Here is a 26,203-nt window from a genome sequence, read left to right as displayed (position 1 = left end):
AAGCCACACTCACCACAGGTGTCGGGGTCAGCGGGGTCAGCGGGGTCAGCGGGGTCGGCAGACATGACTCAGCAGTTACTGTTCACACCAATGACACCATCGATTATTGGTGATCACTGCGACTGTTGGACACAAAGACAGAGTCTCAAGGAACAGAACCACATGACACCAGGCCCGGGTCTGGGGTGGGACCTGTTTGGCTCCACCAGTTTTGAGAAGTTTATCCTGGAGGAATCTGATTGGCTACCGTCACAACACCTGGCCTGATGACATCAGAGGGGGAGGAGCTTAACTTTGAACTGGTGCAGCTCGAGTTTACCAGAGGAGGAGATTAAACCAACAACCCAGAGAAACACACACACACACACACACAATACATACACACACACACACACGCTCATACATACACACAGACGCTCACACATACACAAACAGAGACTCATACATACTCACACATGCACACACAGACACTCATACATACACACACATACACACAGACACACATACATACACACACATACACACAGACACTCATACATACACACACGTACACACAGACACTCATACATACACACACATACACACAGACACTCATACATACACACACATACACACAGACACTCATACATACACACACATACACACACAGACACTCATACATACACACACATACACACAGACACTCATACATACACACACATACACACACAGACACTCATACATACACACACATACACACAGACACTCATACATACACACACGTACACACACAGACACTCATACATACACACACATACACAAACAGACACTCATACATACACACACATACACACAGACACTCATACATACACACACATACACACACAGACACTCATACATACACACACATACACACAGACACTCATACATACACACACGTACACACACAGACACTCATACATACACACACGTACACACAGACACTCATACATACACACACGTACACACAGACACTCATACATACACACACATACACACAGACACTCATACATACACACACATACACACAGACACTCATACATACACACACATACACACAGACACTCATACATACACACACGTACACACACAGACACTCATACATACACACACATACACACAGACACTCATACATACACACACATACACACACAGACACTCATACATACACACACATACACACAGACACTCATACATACACACACGTACACACACAGACACTCATACATACACACACATACACAAACAGACACTCATACATACACACACATACACACAGACACTCATACATACACACACATACACACACAGACACTCATACATACACACACGTACACACAGACACTCATACATACACACACATACACACAGACACTCATACATACACACACATACACACAGACACTCATACATACACACACATACACACACAGACACTCATACATACACACACATACACACAGACACTCATACATACACACACATACACACACAGACACTCATACATACACACACATACACAAACAGACACTCATACATACACACACATACACACAGACACACATACATACACACACATACACACACAGACACTCATACATACACACACATACACAAACAGACACTCATACATACACACACATACACACAGACACTCATACATACACACACAGACACTCATACATACACACACATACACACAGACACTCATACATACACACACGTACACACACAGACACTCATACATACACACACATACACAAACAGACACTCATACATACACACACATACACACAGACACTCATACATACACACACATACACACACAGACACTCATACATACACACACATACACACAGACACTCATACATACACACACGTACACACACAGACACTCATACATACACACACATACACACAGACACTCATACATACACACACGTACACACACAGACACTCATACATACACACACATACACACAGACACTCATACATACACACACATACACACAGACACTCATACATACACACGCGTACACACACAGACACTCATACATACACACACATACACAAACAGATACTCATACATACACACACATGCACACACAGACACTCATACATACACACACGTACACACACAGACACTCATACATACACACACGTACACACACAGACACTCATACATACACACACATACACAAACAGATACTCATACATACACACACATGCACACACAGACACTCATACATACACACACATACACACACACACTCATACATACACACACGTACACACAGACACTCATACATACACACACGTACACACACAGACACTCATACATACACACATTCACACATACGCACTCTTACAGATGCACTCACACACAGACACTCATATATACACACAGACGCTCACACATACACACACTGACACTCATACATACACATACATGCACACACTGACACTCATGCACACACACACACTCATATATACACACAGACGCTCACACATACACACACAGACACTCATACATACACACAGATGCTCACACGTACACACACAGACACTCATACATACACACAGACGCTCACACGTACACACACATGCACACACTGACACTCATACATACACACACACTGACACTCATACATACACACACATGCACACACTGACACTCATACATACACACACACTGACACTCATACATACACACACATGCACACACAGACACTCCTACACACACACTGACACTCATACATACACACATTCACACATACGCACTCTTACAGATGCACTCACACACAGACAGACACACACATGCATACAGAGACACAGAAACACACACACAATGCTGAGAAGACGAGATCAGAAACCGTGTGACGAGGAAGGATGCTGACAGGAACAGATGGACTCACCTTCCTCTCTTCCTCTGTTGCTGTCATGGCACAGCGTCTTCTCGCTGGAAAAACTGCAACTCCCAGAGTTCCTCGGGGCACCTCTCGGTCCGCGTCGAGGGCAGACTGTTGTCAGAGACCTGTGGGTTCTGTAGTTCCCGTCACACTGAAGCGCTGCCCCGCCAACACTCAGCAGAACACCGCAGCCTGCCGGGGGAGACGGGGGAGGAGGGCCTGGGTGGGGGAGGAGGCGGTGTTTATCACACGCTGCTTTCAATTTATATTTATCTCCACAGCAGTAGTGTTGTTTTTGTTATTGACCATGACGAAGACTAACTGCGTAACTGTAGATGAACTCATCCTCTGAGTAACGGAGCGATTGCCGTAACCGTGACGTCATCGCGGGGCGTCCAATGAGAGGCCTTGTTGTTGGCTCGCGGGCATTTCAAAAACAATAATGGCCGACGCCCGAGCGTGAGTATGGAGCCGCTTTTACCGTCAAACGACAACACGCACATTGTGAATATTGAAAGAAACACTAACACGATGGTTCCATCTGTGCTGTGTAAACTACCGAAACACTCTGGACTTGGTCGTTCAGAACTGTAGGAGTTGTCTAGGAAGCTAGCTGTAGCTACTGTAGCTAACCCGGTAGACAGGCAGCTCGGGAGAAAAATCTAAAGAAACCTTTATTATAAAGCTCTTTATTATTCAGCGTTGCAGTTTGTTTTTACAGAGGTTTCAATAAGACATAAATGTAAATGATCTGCTGAGACCGTCGGCATAACCAGGACGATATCGGTGCAAACATGAGATAGATGTGCAGTAAAAGTGGCTTTTTCTGAGGTGTGCGTGTGCGTGCGTCAGTGTCCTGCAGGGATGTGATCCTGCTCTCCTGGATCCACATGCGGACCTGGAGCAGCCAGGCTCCTGTGAAGAAGCTGGGATGCTGCTGTATCTGATGGTATGGACGCAGGGAGACAACCCCATTGCTTTTTATCTTTGATTGTGAACATTTTAAATTGGCACCTGTCTGCGCCTCTTATTTCAACAAACCGTTAGCTTCTGTGTGTGTGTGTGTGTGTGTGTGTGTGTGTGCACGTGTAGGACAGCCGTCGTGTCCAGAAGGTTCTGTGGCGTCAGCTGTTTGTTCTGGACTCTATGATGTCTCTGGTGGAGGGTCTGGAGTCGGCCCAGCACCTGAGCGCCTGCCCCCCCCAACCAGGTGCAGTAGTGGTTGGTAGACACGCACACACGTGTCCAGGGTGTTTTGTTGAACCTTTCCCTCGATGCCGTGCGTGCTAGTGGCAGACGGGGGCGCCCGGAGCAGGTGGAAGGCCCTGAAGGCCGAGAGCAGGTCGGGGGGGGAGCAGGCGGAAGCTCTGCTCCAGTCTTTGCAGGACAGAATCCTTCAGATTGACAGCAGGAGACACCGAGTCTCCCAGCTGATCCAGGACCTGAGCCACCAGGTGGGGCTTTGCTTTTTTGAACAATTTGCTGCTCTCGATGAATTTTGTCACCCTTCATTTTCGCCAACACCCACAATGCACTGCAAGCGCTCTCCTCACCCCCCCAGAAGCAGCAGTCGGCACAGATGAGGGAATCTTTCTGCAAGGCCCAGAATGCACTGCAGTCATGTGACCACCAGCTTGCCCAGCTCAGGGCACAATCGGAGGCGGCGCTCCGTCAGGTGACGGATCAGCAGCGGGTTCAGGACAGGTGAGTCTTGTGGGGAGGTCATGTGACCAGGGCTGCGCTTGTCTGACTGGTGCTGCTCACCTGTCAGGCTGCAGGTGCAGCTCTCTGTCCTGCAGGAGCTCATGCAGATCCACCTTCTGTCCATCGACCAATCTGAGCTGTGCATGGAGCTCAGGCCACGCCCCCCCTGTGCAGACCGGACCAGTGAGCTGGACCCCCTGAGGCTGTCAGTCACCTGGAGCCATGACGACCATTTCACCCTGCAGGTACCAAACAGCAGCTCATCCACGCATGTGGTCTTATAGCATGGTTGCCCTCCGTGCACCATCAGAGTGGGCGTGGCTTGTGTGCAGGTGAGTGATGTCACTGCCGGGCTGGTGGAGGACTGCGTGTCCGGACGCCGCACCGAGCTGAGCACTGCTCTGCTGGAGGTGATGCAGCGCTACCTGAGTCAGTTCCAGCTGCTGTCGGAGATCCAGGGACTCAGGTCCAGGTGAGCGTCCACTTCCTGCCAGACCTCCCGTCTCAGCTGCTTTGTCTTGTTTTGAGCTCGATGTTGTGCCCGTTTTCTCAGCTTCGCCATCGACTGGCGTCCTGCTCAGCGACTTCTGCTCTACCTGAAATCTGCGGCGCTGGTGTGTCACCTGGAGGTGGAGGAGGGGTACCCGAGCACCGGTCGAGCCCGCCTGGTGTCGGTGCAACGGAATGGACAGGCTGTGAATACATCAGGACTGAAGGTACCAGAACCAAGTGGATGATCTCAGGAACTCAGTGGAGTCAAATCAGAACCAACAGTGTTTGTTTGATGTGACTGAAGCCTGAAAATACTGACTGTAGCTGAATAACTGTGTGTGTGTGTGTGTGTGTGTGTGTGTGTGTGTGTGTGTGTGTGTGTGTGTGTGTGTGTGTGCGTGTGCGTGTGTGTGTGCGTGTGTGTGCGTGTGCGTGTGTGTGTGCGTGTGTGTTCCAGCCTCCCCACTCGGGCCCCAGTCTCACTGACTGGCTGGTGTTCCTCTGCAGTTGTCCTCTCCTCTAACGACCTCCTGCCCGGCCACTAGGTGGCAGTGTTTTCCCTTGTGTCTGTGAGTGTATGAATGTCAATAAAGTTTTCATTCTGCAACATGTTGGATTTCCACATATGCACAAGAAAAGACACTCAGAATCTGTGTTAATACAGTAACATAATTTCAGAGATAAAATAATTTGTATATGCGATTCCCACCTCCTGTGCTGTCCCAGCATGCACTGCTGCTCACTCCACCGTCCCTCAGGCTACAGTTCACTAGTTGCTTTAAAGGTCTGATTTATGGCCAGCAGATCAAAACGGAACAAACGTTTCCTCGTCTTTCCAAATTCGTATATAATGACCTATAAATATTAGCGGCGATACCTTGGTCCAACAATGAGATGCAGATGAAGGAGACGGAGCCACAGGTGAGACCAGGAGTGAGCTTTACCTGAGCCTGTGGTGGACCCAGCGGTCCAGTGAGCGGGCTAGCTAGCCACCAATGCTAACCCTGCCCCCATGGTCGTGGAGAGCGCCGCTTCGTCCTCGGCAGGAGCCCGTCCCCATCGGCTCCTCCGGTTGGCAGGAGGCCCTGGAGGTGAACACGACTGTGTCCTGAAGGAAGACGCTTTAGAGCCTGGTCCTTTCAGAGCTGCTCGGGTGACTCGGGGTTCGGGTCAGGCACTACGTGAGGCACCTCGACTGGTTGGGCCTTGAGCCAAGCCACCTGGTTGGGAGGGTGGAGCTCACCTGAGTGCCCGTCCTGGCTCCTCCCATCAGACTCAACAGCTCCGCCTCCTATTGCTTTGGTGATGGTGTGTCATGTTTGTTATTGCCCAGCAGTGGGTTGTTCTGATAGACTGTTGGCATGGTAACCCCGGAGGTGCCACCGGTCCACGCAGCAATCCTGCCAGTCTCTGGACCCAGGTGTGACCTACCTGCCAGGTGGGTCACAGAGAAAACGAGGGGAACCGACGCCAGACTGCGTGGACCCAGATGTGGGCAGACCTGGAGACGTCTGTCCAGGATCCGTTTAAAACAAACGTCACCACCAAGACTGAGTCAGTGCCACAGAAATCTGCTTTATTACTGTAAACTGACATTTCATCAGTCGTGTTTGAGCTCCGAGGCGCCGCAGAAGAACTTTGTGACATCACTGACTCATGGATCAAAGGGGGAGGATCCTGTGAGCAGGATGAGGCTGGGCAGGTCCTCCCGCAGCTTGGTGAAGTACTGCTGGACCTGGCGCTGCTGCCGGCCGTAGCGCTGGTCAAAATACACCTCTAAATACTTGGAATAGTGATCCCTGATGGACGGGTTCATTCGGTAGGAACGCGACGTCTCATCTATCAGGAAAGGCGTCGGATAACGGGAGGACTCCGGCACGAGCCGACACTTGCTCCTGATCCTCTCCTCCTGCAGCCTGAACAGGGCGGCCATGTCGCTCTGGTACATGCGCACCAGCCTCTCCACAGGATCCGAGGTTTGGAGCCCTCCCAGCCTGACCAGGTGGATCAGCATCTGCACGTGGAAGGCTGCCCCGTTCACCCAGACCTTCAGAGACTGAGTGGACACGTGCCTGTCGTGCACCATGGAGTTCTTCAGGCAGGTGATGGCGGCGCTCAGCTGGCGCTCCAGTTCTTTGATGTTGATCACCAGTTCATCCCTCTGCTTGATGAAGATCACGGTCCTCTTCAGACACTCATCGATCAGATCCCAGACTTTAGAGACCTTATCCTCAGCAAACACACCTCTCAGAGCTTCCTGGGTGGAATGGAGAAACTGGTGTCGATGAAGACGGCGACGGCCAGCGCTCCGAGGCCCGCCAGTTCAGGAACCGATGTCAACGTGGAAAAATTCTCCGTCAGCTTCTGGATCCAGTCTGCGGAGTCATCAGATTCCTCCTTCCTCCTCTGCTGGTAGTGGTGCCTCAGGCTGTCTGTAGAGGAAGAACTGGTGAACTTCTCAAGGTTCTGGTTGACCCTGAAATCCTCAGCCTCTTCCAGGTTCTTCCTAAAGCCCTCCAGCTCCTCCTCCATCCTCTCCATTTCTTCCTGGCTGGGCAGATTTCCCATCGTACTTGGACTTTCCTGCAGAAACAAAAGAGCCTCCATCATGACCACGAAGCACCTTTGCTAGTTCCTGTTCTACACCTGCTGCAGGATCTCTCTTGTTTTGGACCTCAGCGTGCACACATCGACCTTCTGCTGTCAGAGGTGTTCAACTACGGGAGTAGCTAAAGATGCTCAGGACGGCTCCACAGCATCCCCCCCCCCCCCCCCCCCCCCCCCCCTCCTGTGATGCACACTCTCCTCCAGCTTTGGCTTCTTCTCTTCTTTGGACGAAGGCAGGTCCCCCTGGATGAGTCCCCGGTCCATCACAGGCTTATGTGACCATTTGTGGGTTTGCTACCTTGCTCAAGGGTACCTGGGCAGTGCCCTGAAGGTGTTCTGGCACCTTCCCCGTCTGCCCTGGGCTGGAGCAGGAAGGCTGCTCTTATATGTGCTGTCGATGCTAGTGTGGTTTGCTGATGCTAGCTCATTTAAACACTCGTTACCGTAGTGTTGCTTTGTAATTACCACATTTCCTCAGAGTTATTAATGCAGCTGCCCTGAAACTGGGTGGCGGAATCAATCAATCAATCAATCAATCAATCAATCAACCAACCAACTATGAACTATAATCACCTGCATCTTATAGAAGCCTCAGGGGGTTAACAGAGGACACCGAGGACACGTGTAAATGACTCTTACCGATATTTGTTCAGGAATTTTCTGCCTCGCTCTCACGCGTGCACGAATCCGACCGACGTCCGTCAGATGGAAACTGAAAGTGAAATCAGATCAGACGGAAGTCGGCTGTGCCCCCCGCTGTGACCGTGAGGCGGCAGCACCGAGTTGAGGATTGACGCAAGAAAAGAGAAAAGGAAGTTCTGCGGCTAAACTGGAGAATGTGCAGCGGGCGTGCAGCCCTCCGGCCGACAGGGGGCGATGGAGGCCGACACGCTGCAGCGCCCCTGGAGACCGGAAGGAGAAGGAGCGGAGAGACGCCACCAGCGTACGGAGAAAAAGAGCCCTAAACCCGAATCTGCCCCACGATGGAGGTCCCGGGAGCCGACAGCGACTGGAAGAGCCCCCAGTTCCGACAAAAAGTCGTCGCTCAAATGTGAGATTCTTCTTCGGTTGATCTTTGTTGTACCGTAATTATTTCTGCGCCATTCGAGTGAGCTAAGCTAACGATACAAAGAGACGCAGCGAAATAACCCCAAGACAGTGAGCGCAGGCTAATTCCACCTTACTGACAATGTTAATGGGTTAATGTTTGGAGAGCAGAGAGTTCTGCTCGGGGGCACATTTGTCCTGCCTGTCCCTGATAACACGGCTGAGGAGGTTCCGAAGGTCCAGGTCGTGTGTCTGTAGAAAAAGCCCTGTGAGAGGGGTGTGCAGAGGCGGTTCCTAATGAGTGTTTTGTGCAGTGAAGAGGCGATGAGGAAGGCAGGAACTGCACACAACAAGTCCAGCACCGACATGGAGAACCACGTCTTCATCAAAGCCAAATCCAGAGTAAGTCCTCAGGTGGGTTGGGAGCGATCAGGGCAGGACGTTCAACACCTGTGCTCATCTTTCAGGATGAGTATCTGTCGCTGGTGGCGAGGTTGATCATCCACTTCCGAGACATCCGTGAGTATTTGGTCACTTGGAGGGCAGAACATTAGCAGCTGCTACAGGAGCAGGTCCCATAATAATCCCTGATGTTCACCATGTTCGCAGATAAGAAGACCCTTGGTGGTCCAGGTAGGTGCGCCTGGTCCTGGTCCTGGTCCTGGTCCCTGCTGGGCTCTCTGCTGCCTTCTGAGCTGTGCTGGATCCGGCACGACCACGGTGTTCATGAGTTCTGCATGTTGGCGCTGTGTAACGCTGTCTGTTGTCTACCTTCTGCTAGATCCCATGAATGCCCTGACTAACCTGACGGGGGCTGGAGGGGGCCCGGGTGCCATCGGCATGGGGCCTCGCCCCACCGGTGCTCCAGTGGGGGGCATGGGGGCCATGGGGCCGATGCAGATAGGTCAGCATGCCATGGCAGGGGTGGCTGGAAACCCGCAAGCCAGTGAGTGTGTATCCTCAGTGTGGTGTGTGTCTGCTGCCGCTGCACTTCCTGGGTGCCGCTGCACTTCCTGGGTGCCGCTGCACTTCCTGGGTGCCGCTGCACTTCCTGGGTGCCCAGCCGGCCTTCAGCCTCTGCTTCAGTGCATCGTGTCTTTGAGGGTCCGTGAACCTTGCTCGCTCCGTCCGTCTATCCTTCTCTTCTCCCTCCGTCTACAGTTGGGGGTCCGGGTCAGATGCCAGTGCAACAGATGGTGCAGGCAGCGGCCGTGGCGGCAGCTCAGCAGCAGCAGCAGCAGCAGCAGCAACAACAGCAACAGCAGCAGCAACAACAACAACAACAACAACAACAACAACAACAGCAGCAGCAGCAGCAGCAGCAGCAGTCCATCCAGTTCCAGCAGTTCCAGCAGGCTCAGCAGCAGAACGCTGCCATCCAGCAGCAGTTTCAGGCACAGCAGCAGCTTCGGGCGCAGCAGCTGCAGCAGCACCATCAGAACCAGCAGCTCCAGCAGCAGCAGGCCCAGAACCAGCAGCAGCAGAACCAGGTATGCAGCAGCAGCACTGTCTGTGGAGGTTCTGGGTGCTCCGGGTCCTGGTGATTCTGCTCGTTGAATCACAGCAGCTGGACTGTTGGAGCTCCATGAAGACCCTCATCCAGGAGGCTTCACCAGGTCTAGATGACTGTTGGGGAGTTCCAGGTTCTCTCCAGGAACCATTCGCACATTTGGAGCTCAGTCCGTTTAACAGTTTCAACAGTTTTAACTGTTGACAACACAGTACTGGTCTCTAACCGACCCCGTGGTGTCGGGAAGTTTCACCGACCTGTGGAACGCTGCTGACTGAAGCTCCACACGTGTTAAAGGTTCCTCAAGAGTACCTGAACTCCCCAACAGTCCGCTATGATTGAACGAGCAGGAAGACTCCTGGCAGATCTGAGCGGTTTCATCTCTGGCTTCGTTTCCTGTGGAAAAGGAAGTGCGGTTCCTGTCGGTCCCCCAGGGATGGAAGCACCTCCATCCCACTGCTGCTCTCCTGTTCTGCAGATGCATCAGACCAGGGTGCAGCAGCAGCAGCAGCAGATGGTGCAGCTGCAGTTCCAGCAGCAGGCCCAGGCCCAGTCCATTCAGCACATGGTGCAGCAGCAGGTCCAGGCGCAGGCCCAGGCGCAGGCCCAGGCCCAGGCGCAGGCCCAGGCCCAGGCCCAGGCCCAGCCGGGTCAGATGCCAGCACACTCGCAGCAGCAGCAGCAGCAGCAGCAGCAGCAGCAGCAGCAGCAGCAGCAGCAGCAGCAGCAGGCTGGCATGGTGCTGCAGTCTCTGGCCGGGCAGATGGCCTCCACCCAGCATGTTCCCCTCAGCTCACTGAACCAGCAGCACCAGCTGAAGCTCCAGGCCTTCCAGGTGAGCCCAGAGTGTAGATGTTGGCCGGCACCTCCGCAGCGAGGTGGCAGAAGGCTGCTGTGACTCCAAGGGTGTGGTGTGTGTCTCACAGCAGGCCCGGGCCGTCCTGCAGCAGCAGGCGGCGCAGCAGGCCGCAGCACAAGCGCAGCTCACCGCCGCCGCCGCCGCCGCCGCCTCGGCCATACCTGGACAGGTGAGTGGTGCACAGAGGGACGGTCCAACCGCACCCACACATGACACGCGTCAACCGGAGGCCGCCGTCCTCTAGGTGGGTCGGGGAAGACCTTCAAGCCTTCGGGCCTTAGCTCGCAGTATCCAGACAGCGTTCGAGGGTCCCTGGGCCGGGTCCCTGGGCCGGGTCCCTGGGCCGGTCCCTGGGCCGGGTCCCTGAGCCGGGTCCCTGGGCCGGGTCCCTGAGCCGGGTCCCTGAGCCGGGTCCCTGGGCCGGTCCCTGGGCCGGTCCCTGGGCCGGGTCCCTGAGCCGGGTCCCTGAGCCGGGTCCCTGGGCCGGGTCCCTGGGCCGGTCCCTGGGCCGGGTCCCTGGGCCGGTCCCTGGGCCGGGTCCCTGGGCCGGGTCCCTGGGCCGGGTCCCTGGGCCGGTCCCTGGGCCGGGTCCCTCGGTCGTCCTCACTTTGGTCGTGTTCAGGTTGAATCCCGAAGGCGCCGGAGCCACGTGGGGCAGTTTATTAGCCACTGGGGGGCCACAGACCCCCGATGAGGCTGATTCGTCAGCGTCTCCTTACAGAGTTGACACCAACGTGCACGAGGGTGCGAATTCATGCCAGACGGCAGGAGCCGAACTGGCCAGGTGGTCTGAGGGGCCCCGGCCCCGAGGAGGTGTCCCTGTGGGTGGGGCCAGTGGGGCCTCAGGTGTCCTGCTCACACCTGCTGTGTCTGACCTGCCCCAGAGGTTTGGGTCTGGACCTTCTCCTGACTCTGTCGTTTGTCTTTGGAAGCTGGTTCGTCCAGGGATCCAGATTCCCGCCCGGATGCCCCGCGCCTCCCTCAACCCCTCCATCCCGCCCCCCAACGCCACCGGCGCCGTTACTTCTGCGGTGGGTGGAGCTGCAGCTCTGACGCAGCAGGTAAATGTTCCGATTGGAGAAGGATCAGATCTTTGTTTTCCTGGATCTCGATGGTACGAGTGGCTGAACCGATGGCGTTTGTCCCATCGCAGGTGCCGCAGCATTCGATGATGTCATCGCCCTCGCCCGTGCAGGCCTCACAGTCCATGTTGCCGCCGCCGCAGCCGTCGCCGCAGCCTCCGGCGTCACAGCCCAACTCAGCCAGGTCCGACTCATGATTGACAGCGGAGTGGGCGGGGCAGGACACTCGGGGCTAAAACCCAGGCGGCTGCGCTTTGTAGCACCTGTGACATCACTTCCTGACTATTTTTAGGTTAAAGTTTGAATTAGAATTTCTTCGGGGGGGTCCAGGACTCACAGCTTACGACAAATGGAAATAAAATAAATGTGGCTCAGAGGACAAAAGGTCGTCTCCTGAGGAGAACAGGCCTCCTTGCCCCTAATCTCCTTTCCTTGCTTCCTCTGTCCTCGTGTCCTTTCCTGCGTGCAGCTCCGGTCCCACGCCGTCGCCCGGAGGGTTCCAGCCAAGCCCCTCCCCTCAGCCATCGCAGAGCCCTTCCAACGCCAGACCCGTTTCAAACTACAGCGTCCCGTCTCCAGGACCGCTCAACACCCCAGGTGCGCTGCGCTGGAAGCCCCGCCCCCCCGCCAGGCTGTACCTAACCTGCTGTTGTCACCTGTGCTGCAGGGAACCCCAGCTCAGTCATGAGTCCCGCTGGGCCCACGTCTCTGGAGGACCAGCAGTACATGGAGAAGCTGAAACAGCTCTCCAAGTACATCGAACCGCTGCGCAGGATGATCAACAAGATCGACAAGAACGAGGGTAAGAGCCCGGAAGAGCCCGGAAGAGTCCGGAAGAGCCCGGAAGAGCGGGCCGCTGCTGACGCTGTGTTTCTGAACAGACAGGAAGAAGGACCTGAGCAAGATGAAGAGCCTGCTCAACATCCTGACCGATCCCACCACCAGGTAAGACGGGAGCGGCGTGCGCTGCCTTCGCCCCCCAGAACCTCGGGCCTGACCGGTGCTGCTGGTCCACAGGTGTCCTCTGAAGACGCTGCAGAAGTGCGAGATCGCTCTGGAGAAGCTGAAGAACGACATGGCCGTGGTGAGAAGCCTCTCTTGTTCCTTCCTCCCGCGAGCCTGCTGAGAGGCCGTGGGCCCAGAACTCGGCTCCGGCGCCTGAAGAGGCCCGTTTGTGCTTTCAGCCCACCCCCCCCCCCGGTGGCCACCAAGCAGCAGTACCTGTGTCAGCCCCTGCTGGACGCCGTCATGACCAACATCCGCTCGCCTGTTTTCAACCACTCGCTGTACCGGACCTTCGCCCCCGCCATGAGCGCCATTCACGGACCGCCCATCAGGTACTGGGACAGGTGAGAGGGAGTGGCACAGCGAGGTTGGTGACCCAGCGTTCTGCCTGTCAGCAGCCCAAACATCTGCAGCCGGAAGAGGAAGCCCGAGGATGAGGAGCGCCAGAGCATCCCCAACATCCTGCAGGGGGAGGTGGCTCGCCTCGACGCCAAGTTCCTGGTCAACCTGGACCCCTCCCACAGCAGCACCAACGGGACGGTTCACCTCATCTGTAAGCTGGGTCAGTCAGAACCCGCACTTCCTCGCCCGGGCGCCAGGGGGCAGCGTAACAGAACCTTTCTTGTCTTTAGATGATAAAAATCTTCCGAGCGTCCCGCCGCTGCTGCTCAGAGTTCCTGCTGATTACCCCGAGCAGAGCCCGTACTGGGCTGAGGACGGCGACCAGTACGGTGAGTGGGTGGCGTACAGTCGTGGTGGCCCCTCCCCGCCAGTAAAGCTAAGCAGTGCCCCCCCCTCCCAGCAGGAACCAACAGCTTCCTGCAGAAGGTCCACAGAACCATGACGTCCAAACTGCTGCAGCTGCCCGACAAACACTCGGTGACCGAGCTGCTCAACACGTGGGCCCAGAGCGTCCAACAGGCCTGTCGCTCGGCTGCCTGAAGCCCCGCCCACACCTGTCTGAAGCCCCGCCCACACCGGTCTTTGGTAGCCTCCCGAGGAATTCTGGGTAAATGAGTCTGAATCATGGCAAATGCTTGTTTTTCCTGCGATTCCCAAATGCAGCACACATTTGTGCTGCTGAAATTTGTACTTTGATTCCTTTTTTTCTAATAAACCTTGATTGAACCTCTGACCCCGGCAGCTCTTCAGCTTTGATCAGCGTGTTTGAAATAAGGAACGGGTTTGTGAAAAATCAGAAACACTTTATTAGGTTGACAACGACTGGTACAAAGGGAGCAGCAAAGGTTTTTCAGAAGCTGAGCGAGAACGCTCTGTAGGACAGGTTGGTGAAGACGTCGATGTGGTGACTGCTGCCCCCTACGGTCAGCACCTGCAAACAGCAGCGGATCACCACGAGATCACCACGGGATCACCTGGATCACACCAGGTTGTGTGCTGTGAGGCGTTCACTGACTCACCCTGTGCTCCGTGCTGTTGGTGTTGAGCTGCAGTGAGTTGAGGCTCTTTGGTGTGCACGGAATCTCGGCTTTGATGTCTCCGCCCAGCAGACAGTGAGACACGTACGGGCCGTCCCCGATGGCCAGGATCTGCAGAGACCAGCTGAGAGTGACTGAAGGCATCGTTAGTGAGGCTACCCCCCCCCCCCCGTGATGCCTTCACTGTCAACGTCCTGTACAGTTGTGTCTCATGACGGAACATCAGTTTGAACCGAAATGCTTCAGGCTAACATTTGGTAGCGGAACATTCAGACAAACGAGGAGGAAACCTGGCTCCCGGGAGAAGGGCCCGGGCCGACCCAGCTCACCATGTCCTGGTGGAAGGCGGCCTGTCGCTGGCAGCCTGTCAGAGGGAAGACGGAGGTGGGCGACAGAGATCGGAGGTGCCACAGGGACAAGGACGGGCCGCCGCCGCACAACTGCAACCACAACACACGTTAGCGAGCGGCGCTACAGCACCCTCCATCAGTCCCGACCCGCCACGGTTCTACCATCCAGTCCGAGTCGGTCGCCAGGCAGCTGATCCACTTCCCGTACTGAGGTCGAGCGCAGCTCTGAAACGAGACGAGTCCTTCAGTACCTTTGTCGCCCAGCAGGGGGCAGCAAGCGCCGCGTCCTGCCGCTAAAACCTCCAAACTCAGCTGTTCCGTGAAAGGGGAGGGGCTTATGAGACCTCCTCACCTCGTACTTGTAGACCTCGATGCAGTGAACCGACTGGGCCGTCCGACTGTCTGCGGGACACAACACTGGTCACGAAACGCTCACTTCCTGTCTGAAGGAGGACCTGCAGGGGTGTCCACTCACCCCAGATCCTCACGGCGCCGTCTTCTCCGCCGGACAGGATCTCGGCCTCACGTTCTCGCACGCTCACACAGTGCACGTAGTCCGTGTGACCCTGCAAAACCGACTGGAGACGTGCGCGCGCAGCAGGTCAGGACGGGTGCGCGGTGGGCGGAGCTAACCCTAACCCTGGGAAGGAAGTACCAACCTTGAACGTTCCGTGTTCCAGGTCCAGGATGTGGATGTTGTTGTCTCCCGCTCCCACAATCAGACTGTTGTCCTGTGCAACAACCAGAGGTCACAGGTCACCACGCAGCACTCCAACACAACACATCCCAAAACTACACCCACCCTGGAGTTGAGGATCATCGAGTTGATCTCTGGGATCTCCAGGCTGGACCTGAAACGGGATCCAGTCAGCGTCAAAGATCAGGGGACAGGTGTCTTTAGGTGCCTCACCTGTAGTTTGGTCTCTTCGTCCACACAGACTTGACATGCTGCAGAAAAAACCTGAGTGAGTTTAGCAGTTCTCAGAGGAAGCTGTCGTCATGGCAACAGTCACCTTCTTGATGAGTTCGCTCCAGCTCCAGGAGCTGATCTCCCCGTTTCCTGCGCTCACCAGGTGAGTGTCGGTGGACAGCAGGCAGAAGACGGGACCTTCGTGAGCTGGAAGGCAGCAGCTTAGCTAAATTGCGTTGCTACGGTGATGCTAACATCCAGTTTTTCCTAGATTACTTCCTCTTAACAGATCTTGAGTATTCAACAACAAACTGAACCTGAAGGTTTGTGTTCCATCGCTCACCTGTGAAGGTCAGAACCGGTTTGTGACTCAACCCAGTGGCGTCCGGACTCAGGGCTGCCGCCAGGCTGGAACAGTGATGGAGCGTCGTTACTGATGTGTTAATGAATTAATTAACCATTAATCCATCTAACCTGCTGCCGCCTCACCTGAAGAGGGCGATCTGCCCGTAGTTGTTTCCGGTCGCCAGAAATCGACCGCAGGGAGAAAAACTCTGAGAGAAGACGGACATGTGGAGGAGCTGCAGGGGGACAGCGCGATCAGTGAGGCGGAGAACACGCGACAGCGCCACCTAGCGGCCGCAAACACCGCAGCTCGCCATAGAATGGCCACTTTTTGAATCTAATAGGTTGTATTCAGCCCCAGATGTGTGTGTTTTTGCTGTCGGGATTAGCACTACAGCACAATCGGAGTTAAACACGTGATCAATGTTTGCATTTCCGTTTCACTCTGAAATAATAGCTGTTAAATTCTGCGAACGAGTTCCGACCGAATTCGGTCAGGAAAAAGAGAAACGATCGAGTGCAAATGTTTAAAGATCTGAATGTCTCCGATTTGAAACGGGACTTGACACAAATGAGGACAAAGACATTTCTGAAACGGTCGCGTTTTTACCTCAACGGGGCCCATGATAGCGCTGCTCGGCGACCCGAATATTGGCAAGTTTCAACAAAAGCCAACAACGCGCTGACTTCCGGCGAGGAGATATGGCGCCATGTGGCGCTGAGGATTCTGGGAAATGTAGTCACGGAGCATTCGCTGCTATTCAAGACACAGAAAAGCTAAAAAAAAATGGGGGCGGAATGTCCTGTTAACCACTGATGAATAGACTATTATACTAGTGGATACTTTTTGGTTAAATTATCAAACAAATGGGTTTCTGGCCGAAGGCAGCTGGATAATATGTATATTATTATTATTATTGCTGTTAATCAAGTGTTAAAAATGTTTTCTTTGATTGTGTATTTTGCAGATTGAGACTTTGCTCCTGGTTGTCGTTGTCTGAAGGGACGAATAAAGTTTCTGGAACTTGAACAGATTGTAGACATGTTTGGATTTCTTTTCCGATACTTTGACGGTCAGATGTTATTTAGTTGGTCGTTTATTCTCATTTCACAGAAAGAACGAATAAAAAATCAAATCACCCAGAAAAACAAGTGCATCCGAACCGCAGCACCGAAGCCAGTATTAGATCACAGAACTCCTCTTCTGGAGTTCAGCACCGGGTCCGAGGCGACAACAGTGGACCAAAGACCTGATGAAGGTGCACGACGGACCCTGGACCGGCAGCGGCGGCTCGGCTCACTTCGATCCGGATCAGATAAGCGGTGGCACAGCCCCTAGTGTGCGCGGCTCCCGGTCTTGGTCCTGATCCCGCTCCCTGTCCCGCTCCCAGTCCTGCTCCTGGTCCCTGTCCCGCTCCCGGTCCTGCTCCCCGTCCCGCTCACGCTCCTGGTCCTGCTCCCTGTCCCGGTCCTGCTCCTTGTTCCGGTCCCGCTCCCGGTCCTGCTCCCCGTCCCGCTCACGCTCCTGGTCCTGCTCCCTGTCCCGCTCCCGGTCCCTCTCCCGCTCCAAGACCTGCTCCTTGTCCTGCTCCTTGTCCCGCTCCTGCTCCCAGTCCCGCTCCCGCTCCCTGTCCCGGTCCTGCTCCCTGTCCCGGTCCCTCTCCCGCTCCCTGTCCCGCTCCCAGTCCTGCTCCTGGTCCCTCTCCCGCTCCCAGTCCTGCTCCCTGTCCCGGTCCCTCTCCCGGTCCTGCTCCTTGTCCCTCTCCCGGTCCTGCTCCCTGTCCCGGTCCCTCTCCTGCTCCCGGTCATGCTCCCTGTCCCGGTCCCTCTCCCGCTCCTGCTCCCTGTCCCGGTCCCGCTCCCAGTCCTGGTCCTGCTCCCTCTCCCTCTCCCTGTCCCGGTCCCGCTCCCAGTCCTGCCCCCCGTCCCGCTCCTGCTCCCTGTCCCGGTCCCTCTCCCTGTCCCAGTCCTGCTCTTTGTCCCGGTCCCTCTCCCTGTCCCGCTCCTTGTCCTGTTCCCTCTCCCGCTCCCAGTCCTGCTCCCTGTCCCGGTCCCTCTCCCGGTCCTGCTCCCTGTCCCGCTCCCTGTCCTGCTCCCTGTCCCGGTCCCACTCCTGCTCCCTCTCCCGCTCCCTCTCCCGGTCCTGCTCCCTGTCCCGGTCCCTCTCCCGCTCCCTCTCCTGCTCCCAGTCCTGCTCCCGGTCCTGCTCCCTGTCCCGGTCCCTCTCCTGCTCCCAGTCCTGCTCCCGGTCCCTCTCCCTCTCCCGGTCCTGCTCCTTGTCCCTCTCCCGGTCCTGCTCCCTGTCCCGGTCCCTCTCCTGCTCCCAGTCCTGCTCCCTGTCCCGGTCCCTCTCCCTGTCCCAGTCCTGCTCTTTGTCCCGGTCCCTCTCCCTGTCCCGGTCCCGCTCCTTGTCCTGCTCCCTCTCCCGGTCCTGCTCCTTGTCCCTCTCCCGGTCCTGCTCCCTGTCCCGGTCCCTCTCCCTCTCCCGGTCCCTCTCCCTGTCCCGGTCCCGCTCCTTGTCCTGCTCCCTCTCCCAGTCCTGCTCCCTGTCCCGGTCCCTCTCCCGGTCCTGCTCCTTGTCCCTCTCCCGGTCCTGCTCCCTGTCCCGGTCCCTCTCCCTCTCCCGGTCCTGCTCCCTGTCCCGGTCCCTCTCCTGCTCCCAGTCCTGCTCCCTGTCCCGGTCCCTCTCCCTGTCCCAGTCCTGCTCTTTGTCCCGGTCCCTCTCCCTGTCCCGGTCCCGCTCCTTGTCCTGCTCCCTCTCCCGGTCCTGCTCCTTGTCCCTCTCCCGGTCCTGCTCCCTGTCCCGGTCCCTCTCCCTCTCCCGGTCCTGCTCCCTGTCCCGGTCCCTCTCCCTCTCCCGGTCCCGCTCCCTGTGCCGGTCCCTCTCCCGCTCCCTGTCCCGGTCCCTCTCCTGCTCCCAGTCCTGCTCCCGGTCCTGCTCCCTGTCCCGGTCCCTCTCCCGCTCCTGGTCCCGGTCCTGCTCTGACTGACGCTCCAGCCAGTGATGACGCGCGGCTGCGGGCAGGAAGTGCTGTCGGAGCGGCGCTCAGGAGAAAACAGGCGAGAAGCTGGAGTCGGAGCCAGAAACCCTTTTAGCCATGAATAAACCGTGAAGGGCCCCGCGTGTGCGTGTCAGGGCCGTGCACAGCTCACCCGCGGGCGCAGAGGCCATTTGAGGGGTGAGTGGAGCAGAAAGCCCGGAGATGGAGGTTCCATCAAAGGCGCCGCGCTGTTTGTCCACATCTTTGTGTAGCTGCGGGTTAGCTTCGCGCTGCTAGCTGCGATGCTAATCCGCGCCGATTCCGCCCACAGCGACACAAATTAATCTGTAGAACAGAATCGGCTCTTTTAAAGTGCGAGCAGGAATCAGCGTGTCAGACTTTGCGAATGTTTTGAGGTTAGAAACACATTTCTGCGCTTTCTGCCATCGCAGGGGCAGCTAACTAGCCAGCCGATGCTACCGTTAGCTGCGCCGTTCCCTCCGTAGCAGAGAAATATCCCCGCTGCGGTTTATTGTTGTTTGGGGGTTCTATTGATCCTTGGTGCCCTTTGTTGCGGGCAGCTCCAAAGATCCGTGGGTCTGTTCGCAATCCGGGCGCGAATCGTGCGCGTTTGAGGGGCTCCGAGCGATGCTAGTGGGTTAGCATGGGGGAAAATGGCGTGCTGCACGAAAGCCATTTTCCGATGGAAATGGGGTCTCGCTGAAAGTGGCTGATGGCTCCGGGGGTTGTTCCCGCACCGTGGGGCCACCGGCCCCGGCAGCCGCTCACCCCCCCCCCGGCGGCCCCGCCACTGGACGCGCCTCCGCGCAGCTTTGGCCGCCCGGACCGGTGCTGTCGGGCTGCGAAACGCTGCGCTTTTGTCCCGATAAATTCATGCCGGAGACTGAAGCCGGCGGAGGGGGAACGAGCCAAGGTCAGCGGCCCCGCGGCGGCTCCTGCGCCCGGACACTGGTGGCGCGTCCCCCTGCACCCCCGTCTGGGGACACGAAGGTTCTCTTTCCGGGTTGGACCCCATCAAAAGGACACGCTGCTGGTTCGGGGGCGTCGGCCTGGACCGGCTCAGCGCGGTCCGGGTCCAGAACGGTTTCTGTCGTCACGTGAGCTTCATTGTTTACTTTTGCACCTCGACGGGTGTGAAGAGTTTTGATTGGCTGCTGGATTCTGATCACTTTCCACGGGATGAACTGGACCATCCTGAGACGTTGTTACTGCCTCGGCCCTTGAGCAAAGCTTCATCCTGGCATGTTGTCTCGTGCACAGTGAGGCCACGAGACTCCCAGGACGTGCACGTTATTGTGTTCTGCTGCGGCGTCAGAACCTGAGCGGTTCTGCTCCTCCACTAAAGGTTCTCATGTGTTGAAACAGCATCAAAGTTTAGAACCAGATCAGACACGAGCGAAAAGGCCGATTTATTCATCATAAACAGTGAAGTGGGGGGGTGAGATTAAATGTCCTGCTGTAATCTGATAGATTACAGATTAGCCTGTTAAATCTGCTGCAGGCAGGAGCTCATTTTAATCGTGTGTGTGTGTGTGTGTGTGAGTGTGTGTGTGTGTGTGTGTGTGAGTGTCGGGCAGATAATACTATCTAACTGTATCTTTAACAGCTTTAGTTTACAATTATCTCATCTTTTAACAAATTCAAAGCTGTGGTTTAAGCAGGTTATGATAGAAAGAACCGAACGGACGAGGCAGCGGCGGCTAGAAACCCGCTTTTATTCTGGATCTGACCAGAGGTTCCTGTATCGGGTTCCACAGCTGCGGCCCCGGTGGAGCAGGATCTGAGGGTGGGAGTGGGGCCGTGGGAGGACTTGGCGATAGTAACCTGGACCGGTGCACGAACACGTGCCGAGTCATTGAGTCATTTCTGTGGTTGAGGGTGTCGGTTTGACCGCTGGTGATGGTGTCAAGCGGAGTTCTTGGGTCAGGGCAGACGTTCAACGCTCTCCTTTTGTCTCCACAGTGACGCCTCATTGGCCGGCGTGACCCCCGGAGGTCGGTCTGATCCCAACCCTTGGACGTGTCCGAGTTGATGGCTGCCAACTCTGCTAACCTCCAGATAAGCTACGCGCTTTCTTCTTCTCCTCTAAAGGCACCTTTCATAACAGTGTTATGAATCGTGAAGCCCCCACCCACCACTTTGCTCTAGAGTACTATGGCAATGCATGATATGAGTCGTGCCAAGGGTTTCCCGTGTAAAGAGTGTGATATGGTTTGCCCGAGTACTCCAAGTCTTCTAGAACATATGAAAGCACATTATCAGCAGGAAGATAGCGGTCGATTCGAGTGCGAGCAGTGTGGTCGTATTTACAAGCACGCTGCTAGCTTAGCCAACCACAAGAAGTCTCATGAAGTGGGTTCTTTCCAGTGTCCCGTTTGTACGCGTACCCTCCCCAACTCGGTAGCTTTGAAGAACCACCTGCGTATCCACACGTTGTCCCCTAGCAGCGCCCACACCGAAGAAGAGAACGAAGAAGTCCCGGACGAGTCGGGCCAAGACGAGCGAGAATACAGCCTCGCCCAGGACCTCTCTGACGGGTTCGGCCGCTCCCACCTGAACCACAGTGGTATGGGACATAGCGTCCTCCAGAGCCACAACACCGACGACCAAGGCAAAAAGAGCTCCTCCGAGTCCGACGACGCTTGGGACAGACCCTTCAAGTGTGACCAGTGCGACAGAACCTACCGGCACCACGGGAGCCTGGTGAACCACAAGAAGTGCCACCAACAGGGAACTTTTAAGTGTTCTGTTTGTTTCAAGCAATTCAGCAACCTGGCTGCCCTAAATAGCCACGAGAGAACTCACTCGAAGTTCAAGAGCCCCGGGAGCTCCCTGGTGAGCAGCAGCAGCAGCACCCAGTCCTCGCAGGGTCAGGACGCAGCCTCCTGCTTCTGCCACCTCTGCCAGGTGGCGCTGCCCAACAAGGCCGACTTCCAGGAGCACATCCTGCTGCACAACTCTTCGTCCCCTTCTCTCGGCTTATCGCGCAGTTTTCCGGGCATCATGCCTCACAATTTAAGTGCGGTCCGTTCTCCGGCCTACACGCCGGCCCTGGGGGACCCTCTGCCCCTGCCTCCTCTGCCAAGTGACAAAAGAGGGCCCTATGACCCCATAATGGGCCCCCCCGTCAACAACCCCATCTACACCTGTGCCTACTGCGGCGCCGGACACCCAGATCTGGAGACTTTGAAAGTCCATTATTTGACTCATGACCCCCACCCGGCCTCCCACGGCCAGGATGCCTCCATCCTGAACTCCAATACGCTGCGTTCCGGCTCGCAGGGGTCGGTGTCCTCGCCCGCCGGCGGCCGCGTGCCCCAGGCAAACTCCCCCGATGATGGAGAACGGCGCTTTAAGTGTGGAGAATGTGGCAAAAGCTACCGACATGCAGGAAGCTTGGTCAACCACAAGCGCTGCCACCAGACGGGCCACTACCAGTGCACCATCTGCTGTAAGCAGTACCCCCACCTGGCGGCCCTCCACAGCCACCTGCGGAGCCACAAGGGCCGCTCCAGCAACCAGCATCTGGGGGGGGATGGAAACGACTGGTTGTCCTCAGAGCCACTGACTCTGGACTCCCAGCAGAGCTACGTCCAAGAGGGCAGCGGCGCCGCCACTCCCATCTCACTGCCGGGGAATCTGGGCGACGCGGCCCACTTTGTGTCGGACGGCGGCCACAGCAGCGGCCTGGACTCTCTAGAGTTCCACGATCGCTTCGATGGCAGCGCTCTTTCGCAGAGCAACGCCGCTCACCGCCAGGCTGACAGGCACGTGTGTGCCGACTGCGGGGAGATGTACGGAGACGTGTCGGGCATCAAGGCCCACCTGTGTCCTCGCCGTGGCCAACAGCCACAGCAGCAGCAGGGCAACATATCCAACGGCTTCATGGGCAACCTGAACTACCACAGCTCCGGCGGCTCCTCGCTGCCCTCCGGGAGCTCCGGCGCTCTGAAGGAAGGCAGCAGCCAACGGCAGTACTCGCAGAGCGGAGGCAAGCGAATGGGAAACAACGAGAAAGACGAGGACGACGGAGAGGTTTACCAGTGCTCGGTGTGTGGCAACCACTACGCCAGCCTCAGGGCCCTCAGGAGCCACCTGCGCAGCCACGCCAACAACCCCACAGGGCCGGGACCCTCCAACATGGAGCAGGACTGGAGGATGATCTGCGCCACATGTGGACAGAGCTTCTCCCGTAAGCAGGACCTCCTGAATCATCAGCTGGTCCACGGGCCCCAAAGGCCAGATGGCCAACAACAGGGTGTCGGGAACTCTTCCGCTAACGGCACCGACAAGATGGACGGACGCAACCACATTTGTGTGGACTGTGGCATGTTCTTCGCTGACCGGCACCACCTGATCACCCACCTGTGTCCCGGCAAGAATCGGGCCAGCTCGTTGAACAAGCAAGGTCTGAACGGTGCCAAAGGGATGTCGGGAGGAGACGGTGGCGGCGGGAGCCGTGGCGGCGGCGAGGGCCGCCAGCCGATGGTGGACCAGAGCGACAAGCCTCACAAGTGTGACCAGTGTGGGCGAGGCTACAGGCACCCCTGCTCCCTCCTCAACCACAAGAAGTCTCATAAAACGGGGGTGTTCCGGTGCCTGGTGTGCCAGAAACGCTACTACAACCTGCTGGCTCTCAAAAACCACCAAAGGACCCACTTTGACCTGAAGAGGTACCTTTCTGGGTGGCGACGTCAGACGCTGCGTCCAGGTTCTGGTTGTGTTTTCACAGTGTAACTTGTCTTTTATCTCCGTTCCCCTTTTAGGCACAAGTGCGAAGAATGTGGCAAAGCCTTCAAGATCCAAAAACAACTCATCAACCACCTCCGTCTCCACGAGGAGCAACGGGCCAAAGGTCTCGTCCGGAGTGGCCCCAGTGCGTCCCGCTTCCAGCAGCCGGGCCCCTCCCAGCTGCAGACCATGAGGGGGGAGTCCTCCAAGGGCCAGGTCATGGGCATGAAGTACATCCACCAGGGCTTCAAAAAGCCCTACTCCTCCGCCGGCACCTCCAGGCCGCAGAAATTTGACCCGGCTGAAAGTGGACGCAGACCTTTTTCCTGTGAAGAATGTGGGAAAACGTACCGACACGCAGGCAGCTTGGCCAATCACAAGAACCTCCACAAAATTGGCGAGTACCACTGTAACGTCTGCAACTCCACGTACCCCAACCGGCTGGCCATGAAGAACCACCTGCGGCTCCACTTTGCCCAAAAAAAGCACAACTGCCAAGAATGTGGCAAAGGTTTCCGCACCCAACGGCAGCTAGCTACCCACACCACAGCCGGCCTGTGCAAGGGGCCGCAGGGCCCCGGGGCCCCCATGGACTTTGAATGCGACGGCTGCTGTGAAGGTTTTGCCACCGCCGATGAGCTGGCGGCCCACGACTGCCCCGCCCAGCATCTGCCTTCTTCATCCTCCACCAACAGCTCCACCAACATCAGCCTGGAGAGGAGCTCGGTGGACCTGGACTCTGACGAGAGGCCCTACGCCTGCGACCTGTGCAGCTGCACCTACAAGCACGCCAGCTCCCTGCTCAACCACAAGCACACCCACAAGACGGGCAACTTCAGGTGCAACTTCTGCAACAAGCCCTACACCAACTACATGGCCCTGCGGAACCACATGAGGATCCACACCCAGCGGAAGAAGCACATCTGTCACACGTGTGGAAAAGCCTTTCGGCTGGCCCGCTTCCTCCGGAACCACCAGAAGGTCCACGAGGAGGGCGCCACCCCCCTACGGCTGCCCCACCTGCGGCAAGAGTTTCCAGGGGAGGTCCGGTCTGGCCAGGCACCGCTGTGGGGAGAACCAGGTAGGCATGGAAGTCAGGAGGAAGGCCAGTGACCCCACGGCAGAGGGAGAAGAGTGCCGGTACACGTGAGTCCTCCTCAGTTGTTTCTACATCTTGAACGTTGGCAAACGCAGTGGAGATAAATTTAGCTTTTTACATGTCTATTACAGGTATATGATCTCCAATCCGGCTTCCTTGGGACCATACGCGTGCCGGAATTCGGATTTTTCTGAAGTTTGGACAAATTGAATTAGTGGAGAGACCAGATAAGTCACCCCTGTTTGCTTTCAGTTAGCATTTAACACACACTTGAGTTTCTAGGCTGCGTGTTGGCAAACGTTAACCTTTCCATGTTCCACAGACTTTACCAAGCCTATTAGCAAGTATTTGTGTGATCTGTTTAAAACGGGTTCGATTGTAGTTTTTGTACCCAGTTGGGACAGGAAATGCAGTCATGTGACTGGCTGATGCAGGTTTCCAACTTGGCTAAGGGACAGGGAGGGTTAGCAAGCGTTAGCTAGCAGCACCTCCAGACAGATGTGATTGAGCGCTGGGTTTTTGGCTGTGAGATTCAGGTTGTGGTTTGTCTCGTGTGCTGTGCAGATCCCCCGTTCCCCACCTCACCCCCCCCCCCCCTACACACACACACACAACCCCCCCTCCCCCCACGCAGCCAGCACCCCTTAGCAATCCTGTCTGTGTTCAAGCTATAAGCCGGATTTCAGATCATATACCTGTATATGAGAGGAAAGGGCGGATGATGTTCTTCTGGATGAACTCCACTAGAGTGGTGAAGCCCCCCCCCGCTCAACTTTGACCCTTCACCGCTCTTGTTGTGTGTCTCTGCACAGGTGTGACCAGTGTGGCCGCTCCTACCGCCACGCCAGCTCCCTCCTCAACCACAAGAACACACACACTGTCGGCATCTACCACTGCGCCGTCTGTCTCAAGACCTACTCCAACCTGCTGGCCCTGAAGAACCATCGCCGCATTCACTCTGAGATACGGCGCCACCGTTGCCACGACTGCGGGAAGGCCTTCCGTGTCTCCTCGCAGCTCTACAACCACAGACGTGTCCACCAGAAGCAGCGGGAGCTGACCTGCAGGTCCTGCCAACGGGCCTTCCCCACCCA

General features: G+C 56.3%; 5 protein-coding genes across 14 annotated transcripts in view; 3 read left to right on the top strand and 2 right to left on the bottom strand.

The window, feature by feature from the left end:
* The window catches only part of LOC115250009 (sterile alpha motif domain-containing protein 14-like), a 6,635-nt gene extending 3,567 nt beyond the window's left edge, over positions 1 to 3,068 (bottom strand). The window contains exons 1-2 of one of the 3 annotated variants that reach the window (XM_029836854.1): positions 2,934 to 3,068; positions 14 to 122 (exon numbers count right to left, since the gene is read on the bottom strand). In XM_029836854.1, coding sequence (XP_029692714.1) covers positions 14 to 65 — 52 coding nt within the window. In that variant the 5' untranslated portion in view covers positions 66 to 122; positions 2,934 to 3,068. Of the gene's footprint in view, positions 1 to 13; positions 123 to 247; positions 463 to 2,933 lie in introns of those variants that run through there. The other 2 variants (XM_029836856.1, XM_029836857.1) reach the window with 2 other exon arrangements.
* A 158-nt stretch (positions 3,069 to 3,226) lies between these two features.
* On the top strand, positions 3,227 to 5,730 carry LOC105416511 (uncharacterized). Its single transcript, XM_011604369.2, has 9 exons — positions 3,227 to 3,386; positions 3,780 to 3,876; positions 4,020 to 4,137; positions 4,218 to 4,381; positions 4,489 to 4,631; positions 4,699 to 4,876; positions 4,964 to 5,103; positions 5,185 to 5,347; positions 5,581 to 5,730. The coding sequence occupies exons 1-9, from the start codon at positions 3,370 to 3,372 to the stop codon at positions 5,644 to 5,646; spliced, it is 1,086 nt and encodes a 361-aa protein (XP_011602671.1). The 5' UTR covers positions 3,227 to 3,369; the 3' UTR covers positions 5,647 to 5,730.
* Positions 5,731 to 8,604: 2,874 nt separating this feature from the next.
* LOC105416514 (mediator of RNA polymerase II transcription subunit 15-like) lies at positions 8,605 to 14,368 on the top strand. 6 transcript variants are annotated; one of them, XR_003888532.1, is made up of 18 exons: positions 8,605 to 8,781; positions 9,092 to 9,179; positions 9,245 to 9,296; positions 9,387 to 9,410; positions 9,559 to 9,723; positions 9,939 to 10,267; positions 10,766 to 11,122; positions 11,217 to 11,315; positions 12,079 to 12,207; positions 12,300 to 12,412; positions 12,698 to 12,825; positions 12,896 to 13,030; positions 13,110 to 13,173; positions 13,246 to 13,312; positions 13,413 to 13,565; positions 13,614 to 13,795; positions 13,866 to 13,964; positions 14,039 to 14,368. XR_003888532.1 is itself a non-coding variant. In XM_029836547.1 (18 exons), the coding sequence occupies exons 1-18, from the start codon at positions 8,714 to 8,716 to the stop codon at positions 14,173 to 14,175; spliced, it is 2,394 nt and encodes a 797-aa protein (XP_029692407.1). In that variant the 5' UTR covers positions 8,609 to 8,713; the 3' UTR covers positions 14,176 to 14,368. The 6 variants fall into 6 exon arrangements, 1 of the variants encoding a protein (XP_029692407.1); XR_003888530.1 differs by having other exon boundaries at positions 8,606 to 8,781; positions 11,214 to 11,315; XR_003888534.1 differs by having other exon boundaries at positions 8,607 to 8,781; positions 11,214 to 11,315; positions 13,632 to 13,795.
* Positions 14,369 to 14,420: 52 nt separating this feature from the next.
* On the bottom strand, positions 14,421 to 17,014 carry LOC101067999 (THO complex subunit 6 homolog). Its single transcript, XM_003965019.3, has 13 exons — positions 16,888 to 17,014; positions 16,422 to 16,513; positions 16,276 to 16,340; positions 16,036 to 16,139; positions 15,933 to 15,970; positions 15,825 to 15,873; positions 15,682 to 15,753; positions 15,498 to 15,600; positions 15,375 to 15,424; positions 15,185 to 15,247; positions 15,002 to 15,112; positions 14,655 to 14,783; positions 14,421 to 14,566 (listed from the first exon to the last, which is right to left on the bottom strand). The coding sequence occupies exons 1-13, from the start codon at positions 16,900 to 16,902 to the stop codon at positions 14,486 to 14,488; spliced, it is 972 nt and encodes a 323-aa protein (XP_003965068.1). The 5' UTR covers positions 16,903 to 17,014; the 3' UTR covers positions 14,421 to 14,485.
* Positions 17,015 to 19,241: 2,227 nt separating this feature from the next.
* LOC105416510 (zinc finger protein 845) lies at positions 19,242 to 26,194 on the top strand. Of its 3 annotated transcripts, none has more exons than XM_029836644.1 (4): positions 19,242 to 19,456; positions 21,242 to 23,952; positions 24,046 to 25,091; positions 25,922 to 26,194. In XM_029836644.1, the coding sequence occupies exons 2-4, from the start codon at positions 21,434 to 21,436 to the stop codon at positions 26,044 to 26,046; spliced, it is 3,690 nt and encodes a 1,229-aa protein (XP_029692504.1). In that variant the 5' UTR covers positions 19,242 to 19,456; positions 21,242 to 21,433; the 3' UTR covers positions 26,047 to 26,194. The 3 variants fall into 3 exon arrangements, with proteins under 3 accessions (XP_029692504.1, XP_011602664.2, XP_029692505.1); XM_011604362.2 differs by having other exon boundaries at positions 24,046 to 25,156; positions 25,922 to 26,057; XM_029836645.1 differs by lacking the exon at positions 25,922 to 26,194 and adding an exon at positions 25,241 to 25,341 and having other exon boundaries at positions 19,243 to 19,456; positions 24,046 to 25,156.
* Positions 26,195 to 26,203: the final 9 nt, after the last annotated feature.

This window comes from Takifugu rubripes, chromosome 5, assembly GCF_901000725.2.
Source record: "Takifugu rubripes chromosome 5, fTakRub1.2, whole genome shotgun sequence".
Taxonomy (NCBI): Eukaryota; Metazoa; Chordata; class Actinopteri; order Tetraodontiformes; family Tetraodontidae; genus Takifugu; species Takifugu rubripes.
The sequence above is the reverse complement of the archived record's forward strand: the minus strand, read 5'-3'. Positions and strand labels throughout refer to the sequence as shown.